The sequence below is a fragment of the Mandrillus leucophaeus genome, unplaced genomic scaffold (genome assembly GCF_000951045.1).
Source record: "Mandrillus leucophaeus isolate KB7577 unplaced genomic scaffold, Mleu.le_1.0 Scaffold20, whole genome shotgun sequence".
NCBI lineage: Eukaryota > Metazoa > Chordata > Mammalia > Primates > Cercopithecidae > Mandrillus > Mandrillus leucophaeus.
Window position 1 is genome coordinate 1,970,039 of NW_012102032.1, and position 8,597 is coordinate 1,978,635.

General features: G+C 39.9%; 1 protein-coding gene across 4 annotated transcripts in view; it reads right to left on the reverse strand.

Annotated features, from left to right (window-relative positions):
- Positions 1–8,597, reverse strand: part of RPS6KB1 (ribosomal protein S6 kinase, 70kDa, polypeptide 1) — a 73,092-nt gene that overhangs the window by 16,782 nt on the left and 47,713 nt on the right. For all 4 annotated transcript variants that reach the window (XM_011979167.1, XM_011979165.1, XM_011979164.1 and 1 more), the window contains 3 exons: positions 7,022–7,169; positions 3,442–3,499; positions 1,897–1,997 (listed from right to left, as the gene is read on the reverse strand). In XM_011979167.1, coding sequence (XP_011834557.1) covers positions 1,897–1,997; positions 3,442–3,499; positions 7,022–7,169 — 307 coding nt within the window. The remainder of the gene's footprint in view (positions 1–1,896; positions 1,998–3,441; positions 3,500–7,021; positions 7,170–8,597) is intronic.

The window sequence follows — 8,597 nt, forward strand, 5'->3', positions numbered from 1 at the left end:
GAATCAATCATCGCTGATCCAGAAAGTAAAAAACTTACCACCTCATACAAAGATCATTTCAGTTCAAGTTTAGCTTTCTTTATTGGACTGTCATAACAAGTGGTTCAACAACCTCAGGGACTCTAGCATTTGAGGTTCATTTCACAGAAAAGGCACAATGACCTATTGATTCAAATGTAAATATATACTACACTCTGATACAGAAGAAGTGTGGCCTTTATTTTCACAGAACCATCTGATACACTCAACCTTATAAATCAAAGAAGTTAACTATTATATCACTCCCCTTTTCTATCCTGTGACTTAGAATTCAGATCAGAATCCAGGTTTTGGGGAGTGAGGAGGTGTTGATGAGAGGAAGGAAGAGACACTGATTCCTATGATATATTCAGTTAAGTATATAATTTCACCTTAAAAAAAAAGGTGGGTGGAGTATAATCTGGAATGTTTCTATGAGCCTCGGTTGTTCATACATCATTTTCTAAGAGTCTGAACCAATTAACTACCTCATGGATTATTCTGTAGACATCTAAGATTAGCAGCTGCTACCACCTTCTAGATACCCTGGGTCAGCTGGTTGCTCCTCTGGGGTATGAATTGCCAAGTCTACCCACAGCCCAGATTAGCATAAGTTGAGCTGTCTGTAGCAGCATGCAGTTGTAGTCAAGGCTCACTGTGCTATATCTATAGCTGTATAGATTATCAGTCTCTCTGATGTTTATGTTTGTTGTTGCAAACAAACAGCAAGAATAAACTGATTCTGGCTGGGGAGGAAGGGGGATTATGCCTGTAATCCCAGCAATTTGGGAGGCCAAGGCGGGCAGATCAATTGAGCTCAGGAGTTTGAGACCACCCTGGACAACACGATGAAACCCCATTTCTACAAAAAATACCAAAAATTAGCCAGGCATGGTGGTGTGCCACAGTGGCCCTAGCTACTTGAGGGCCTGGAGTGGGAGGTCACTTGAGCCTGGGAGGCAGAGGTTGCAGTGAGCTGTAATCATGCCACTATACTCCAGCCTGGGTGGCAGAGTGAAACCCCCATCTCAAAAAAAAAAAAAAAAAAGAGTAACCTGATGCCTACTAAACATCATATTTTCAAAGTTTTATCAAATACTTTGATTCAGTTTCAATCCTTTTTCCAGCATCAATAAAACATACAGTAAGAAGCATAGCTTCTAATATTTACATATTTTCATTTTCTTTTTTTTTTTTGAGACGGAGTCTTGCTCTGTCACCCAGGCTGGAGTGCAATGTCACGATCTTGGCTCACTGCAACTTTCGCCGCCTGGGTTCAGGTGATTCTCCCACCTCAGCCTCCTGAGTAGCTGGGATTACAGGCACCCACCATCATGCCCAGCTAATTTTTTTTGTGTAGTTTTGTAGAGATGGGGTTTCACCATGTTGGCCAGGCGTCTTGAACTCCTGACCTCAGGTGATCCACTAGCCTCAGCCTCCCAAAGTGCTGGGATTACAGGTGTGAGCCACTGCGCCCAGCCAATATTTACATATTTTCATTTTTAAAACTCGACTTATATAATTAATATTCATTTTTCAATTTAAGTAACAAGCCAAAATTAATGTTTAGACTGGCTTTTACAGTCTAAAACATTATATAACATTTTATGTAAGGATTCCAAAAATATGAAAAACTATGAGTGAGGATTAAACTAAAAAAGGCAGTTGAGTGACTATTATCCTCAACTTCTTTTACTCTCACCAAGTGTAATTACCTAAAGACTTAAAACATCAGCAAGTACTATGATGCCATAAATTCTGAGGGAGGAAATACACAAAATAGAGAGATGAATATGGGGCTTTGAAAATGGCCATGACCTGTGTGGGAGGATTTTAAGATGATTATTTACTATAGAATTGTTTACGGTATGTCTCCACCTTGGTGATTAAGCATGATATTCTCCGGCTTCAGGTCTCTGTAGATGATCCCCTTTTGATGTAAATGCCCCAAAGCCATGGAGATTTCTGCCAAGTAAAAGCTGGAAACAAAAGTGATTTAATAAAATTAAAAAAGAGTGTAATCTATCCAAAGCAGTTTATGTATGGAGCAAAATTCCTTGAAAGAAACAGACATGCACCGAAGACCAAATTAGTGGGATAGGGGGATGTGTGGGAAAAAGAGATGGCATAGGATGCTGCCAAAAGGCATGGGGACATTTATGTTTCACTCATTTTAGTGAAACTATAAAGTGCTTTATTTTGCCATTAGAATATACTGCTAAAATTGCAAAGATGTCCAGAATATGCTAAACTGCCATTGGTCATGTTTTGTTCTGTCTGTGTAGGAATTAAGCTAATAGTCATTCATTTTAAAGCAAATTTCTCCCATCCACACCCAACTTTAAAATCCCACAGGAAATAGGAACTTTGTTATTCTCAGAGATCAAGTCTTGATTTCAAAAGGGATCTTATAACCTGACCCTTAGAAGCCCACTCATCCCTTACTTAATACAGCTACATATTTATAGACAGCTTAGACCCACAGTATCTGCCCTCCCTCCTGCCAGCCAGCCCACAACTATAAACTGTGTGACACTCAAATTTATCTACCTCAAAAGAATAAAGGGCTGAATCAACCCTGTCTGGATTCGAAAAGCACAAGGCACTGCAATACTGGCTGCATAACAATGTTGCAATCCTGCAGATTACTCCAGGATGGAGAGGGTGTGTCCTAGAGGACTGAGGCAATTTCACAGCCAGCAGGACCACAAACAGCCTCCAACACGGCTCAGTGAGCCTCCTCCAAAAAAGGGCACTTCATCCCTAAGGCTCTTAAATGCAGCTTCTGTGTTAGAAAAGGCCTGAAATTAAACAATGGAATGCAGTTTTGGTAATCAAGGTAGGAAAAAACATTTAAGTGTTGTTTTCTATTAAATTAATGTGTAGGATAAACTGATTTATTGTGACCCAAGATTGTTGCTTCACAAAAGGATGTGCATATTTTTAATTTGAAGCAGATGACATGTTTAGAAATAGGAGGGTAAATCCCATCCTGACTATATAATCAATCCACAGATGATATGCCCAGGCTTATCACCTCCCTAAGACTGCACCTTGAGAAATAGCCTAAAAAAAAAGGAGATGATTTCTGATAATTTCCATTGTTCCACACATAAAGGTTCACTGGAAAACCACACTCACCCACAGCCAAGGCAGGCAGCTTACCAATTCAAGGAAAGAAAGCCGCAATGAGAATGGTTCTGTTAGGAACAACTGGTGTGAAGAGCGTTCCACTCAAGCCTAAGGGCAAAGGAATGATGTGACCTCCATAGCTGCCCAGTCCCAAAACTACTTCTCCCCCTTGAGGTCCTGAGTGACTGACTGGCTCCAGATCAATTTACTGAATCATGTGGATGCCCATAGTGGGAATGGGGCTTTGCTTGTAATTACCTGAATCTATGCAACCACAAAAAGTTCACTTACCAGGCAGTGTCTTCCATAAATATTCCCTCTCTTTCTAACTGCATAAATAGTTCTCCTCCTGTAAAGAAAAAGAAAAAACATTAGAAATAAAACAATATTTATTTCCAACCCACTTCTAATGAAAGAGTTTGTGCTTTCCTTCTAACCATAATTAAAAGACATCAGTTCCTTAAAAATGAAAAACAGATCCTAAAAATTATAGGTTTTAAAACTAAGTCCTCAGGATTCTATTTTTAGTAGCATTCTTATTCTTCTGTGACACACATATGTTTAAAAACTAGAACTGGCTTGGAATTCCAGGTTTTATATCTACAAACTTTAAAATATTTGTAGATTCCAGACCTGAGGTTAAAAAAAAAAATCTTGATTAAAGACTCTAACATTTTACCCATAAGTAGAAAAATGACAGTCTACAATTAAATCACCCTCACTAATTTTAGTCAATGCTCATATTTTGTATTTTCAGAACCCTTAAATAAACAGAATGAACCTTGGCAGTGGCCTAGTAAAAAACATGGCACAATTTGAGTATCAAAATAAATAATGATAATAAAGAGTTATATCACATTGAATGATATTAGAATACCTAAGTCCATAATAACATAAATAAAGGAATACATAAATTTTTTAAATGGGGAAGAAGAATGCCAAGTAGAATTACAGTAGAATGCCAAGTAATAAATGAAGAAGGCACGACGGAATAAGAAAAATTACTTGCCAAACATCACAATTAATTGTTGCAGGCAAGAATCAATGGATGTCAAAACTGAATGTGGGCCGGGTGCAGTGGCTCACGCCTGTAATCCCAGCAATTTGGGAGGCCAAGGTGGGCAGATCATCTGAGGTCAGGGGTCATCTCTACTAAAAATAAAAAAATTAGCTAGGTGTGGTGGTGCATGCCTATGATCCCAGTTACCCGGGAGGCTGAGGCAGGAGAATCACTTGAACCTGGGAGGCGGAGGTTGCAGTGAGCTGAGATCGCGCCACTGCACTCCAGCCTGGGCGACAGAGTGAGTGAGACTCCGTCTCAAAAAACAACAACAACAACAAAAATGAACATGAAAGCTTGATGAAAGATATTTAAATCTCAAAGCATCTCCTCTAAAGATACTTATTAATTACAAAGGCAAAAATGTCACCAGGGAAAAAAATCGGCAGACACCACTTTATATATGTGATCAAAGTTAACATCACAATTAATGGAACAAAGATATAAATATCATGTACCTCTTGATCTGAAGCATTAAGGAGGACACAATATCACTTCAATGGTCCTGCCAAAATTGCATAACCTGAATCTAATACTAAGGAAACATCAGCTAAACCCAAAGCATTCTACAAACTAACTGGCCTGTACTAATCAAAAATGTCAACATCATGAAAGTCAAAGAAAGACTGAGGAAATGTTCCAGATTAAAGGAAACTTTAAGTTATAATTGCATCTATGTTAATTTCCTATTTCTCATCATTTTAGTATAGTTATGTAAGATACTGTCCTTCATTTTAGAAAATATACACTGAATAGGCTGGGCGCAGTGGCTCACACCTGTAATCCCAGCACTTTGGGAGGCCGAGGTGGGCGGATCACCTGAGGTCAGGAGTTTGAGACCAGCCTGGCCAACATGGTGAAACCTCATCTCTACTAAAAATTAGCCGGGCATGGTGGTGGGTGCCTGTAATCCCAGCTACTCAGGAGGCGGAGGTTGTAGTGAGCCCAAGATTGCGCCATTGCACTCCAGTCTGGGCGACAGAGTGAGACTCCATCTCAAAAAATAAAAAATAAATAAAACATACACTGAAATTTTAGGGGTAAAGGGAAATCATGTCTGTAACACTCTCTTAAACAGTTCAAAAAAATTATGTATGCATGCATGTGTATATATATGTATATACATATATACATATCTATAGACAGATACAACAAAATAAATGTGATGAAATGGTAACATTTGGGGAATCTAGGTGAGAAATATATAGGAATTCTTTGAGAGAGTGTGTGTGTGTGTGACTGAGTCTCGCTGTGTTGCCCAGGTTGGAGTACAGTGGTGCGATCTCAGCTCACCACAACCTCTGCCTCCCAGGTTCAAGCAATTCTCCTGCCTCAGCCTCCCAAGTAGCTGGGATTACAGGAGCACACCACCATGCCGGCTAGTTTTTCTATTTTTAGTACAGACAGGGTTTCACTATGTTGGCCCGACTGGTCTCAAACTCCTGACCTCATTATCTGCCCTCCTTGGCCTCCCAAACTGCTAGGATTACAAGCATGAACCACTGAGCCTGGCACAGGAATTCTTTATACTACTCTTAAAACTTTTTGTGTTAAGTATGAAATTATGTCAAAATAAAGTTTTTCCAGGCAGGCATGGTGGCTCACACTTGTAATCCCAGCACTCTGGGAGGCCAAGGCGGGCAGATCACCTGAGATCAGGAGTTCAAAACCAGCCTGGCCAACATAGTGAACGCTTGGCTCTACTAAAAATACAAAAAAATAGCCAGGTGTGGTGGCGCATGCCTGTAGTCCCAGCTAATTGGGAGGCTGAGGCAGGAGAATTGCTTGAACCTGGGAGGCGGAAGTTGCGGTGAGCTGAGATCACGCCTCTGCACTCCATCCTGGGCGAGAAGAGTGAAACTCCACCTTCAAAAAACAAACAAAAAAAGTTTTTCCAACAGCAATAGTCACAAAAAAGTTACTACATTCTGCAGCTTTCTGTTCCATGTTACATGTTACTGCAAAATCTTTCTCAGAGAACTACACTGTGTTTGCTAGAAATAGATACCTGTGGCCAGGCACAGGGGCTCACACCTGTAATCCCAGCACTTTGGGAGGCTAAGTCAGGTGGATCACCTGAAGTCGGGAGTTCGAGACCAGCCTGACCAATATGGCGAAACCCCATCTTTACTTAAAATTAGCCGGGCGTGGTGGCACATGCCTGCAATCCCAGCTACTCAGGAGGCTGAGGAAGAAGAATCGCTTGAACCTGGGAGGTGGAGGCTGCAGTGAGCCAAGATCACACCATTGCACTCCAGCCTGGGCAACAAGAGCAAAACTCCGTCTCAAAAAAAAAAAAAAAAAAGAAATAGATACCTGTCATCTAGAAATGATACAGAAGCAACAAGTTCCTACGAGGTGGTAGGCCCTGGGAAATGTGGATGATCTCCACTGTAAGCTACATACCCCATCACTAAGGCTACATTAAACTAAAAAGTCTTGTTTAAAGATCCAATTCCAAAAATAGTCAGTATGTTAAATAATTCTACCAATGATTTAAATTACAGTATCTTACCCCAGTACAATTTGATGGCTCTGCATCACTTAGGTATTTGTTTTTCTGTTAAGTGACTGATTACAAAGGAATTAAAATAAAATTTTACAGATGAGGGAAAAAAAAATCTTTAGTTTCCTCCATATTTGTCTGCCAATAGAAACGTGGTCACATCTGAATTTTGTCCTTCAGTGTACTCATCAATTTTAAGTACTATTTAATCATAATGGGAAAAAGTATTTTTCCATTGAAAAATAACATTTTGACCCAGTTTCTGGAGTCAATGCAAATAATTACACCAAACTCTGTGTACTGACCACTGAGATACTCAAGGATGAGGTAGAGTTTTCCACCAGTCTGAAAGGCATAAATTAAATCCACGATGAAGGGATGCTTTACTTCCTCCAGAATATTCCGTTCTGCTTTTGTATGAGCTGTATCTTTAGCATTTCTTACTATCATTGCCTAAAGGAAAAGAGATGATCTATAAGAACAAAGTAGTGAACATTTTTATTCTATAGTAACTGGAAAATCTATTTTGTGTTTTTCTTGCCAATACTGAACTATTAACCATAGTTCCCACTAGAAACTGAGATGGGGTAATGGAAAATGTTCACTTTATATATGCCTCTGTGCACTTTGGATTTTTTGCAGTGAACATGTAAATGAATTACCTAAAGAGACTTTTTTAAAAAGAAATCTGTAATCAGATCAAGTTTGTTCATATATTCACAAACGACTAAGTATCTACCATGCTCCAGGCTGTGCCAAGAAAGCAGAATAGAAAGAATGCCCTGTCCATAGGAGCCCAAAAGTCAACAGGAGCCCAAAGTCTCAGGGAAAAAAAGGCAAGTCAATGTAGGTAAGCGCAGGATGGTAAGGGTAAACAGGGGAACTACATCTGACCTACCAAAAAATCTTGCTTGAAAATTATTAAAATGAAATGTGGCCTGGACGCGGTGGCTCATGTCTATAATCCCAGCACTTAAGTGGGCAGAGGCAGGAGGATCGCTTGAGCCCAGGAGTTGAAGATCTGCCTGGTAACAAGCGTGACCCCATTCTCCACAAAAATGGTAAAAAAAAAAAAAAAAAGTACAAGGTAAAAAAAAGGCATTCCAGTGCAAAAGAGGCTTGATAGAACAGGATATGTCTGGGGAATATGCAAGTAGTTCAGTATGGTTAGAAGTAGTTAGCGATTAGGCTAGAGAAGTAGGTAGAGGCCAGGAAATGGAAGGTCTGGGCAAAGGAAGGTCTGGGTGAAATGAACAAACCTTTGGCTTTATGAAAGACACATCTAGCAGCAGTAGGGAGTATTAGGAAAGAAATGAGACTAGTTAGGAGGCTAGTATAATAAACCAACTAAGAAGATCTGTAAGAAAATGAAGATAGAAAAAAATGAAAGGCTAATACATAATTTGCATATGCTGACAAACTAGATATGAGAAGAAATGATGATACCTTTATTTCTGCATAATAGGATAGATAATGGTGCCATTCAGTATCGGCAAATGAAAGTGAAAAAGTTTTGGGAGAATGATGCCCTGTTTTAGACATGCCAGGTATAAGTTCCAGGAAGTTACCCCGATGGTACACCTCCATAAGTAATATGGAAAGCAAATACACAGGTTATTGGTTGCAACATTATCTGTGAAAGTGAAACACTGGAAACAGCCTAAATGGTCAGACATAGGATACTGGCCGAAAAACTATGGAATCTACACAACATGTAACAAAGCTATAAAAATAAGAAAAATCGGCCGGGCACGGTGGCTCATGCCTGTAATCCCAGCACTTTGGGAGGCCGAGGCGGGCAGATCACAAGGTCAGGAGATCGAGACCATCCTGGCTAACATGGTGAAACCCCCTCTCTAAAAAAAAAATTAGCCGGGCGTG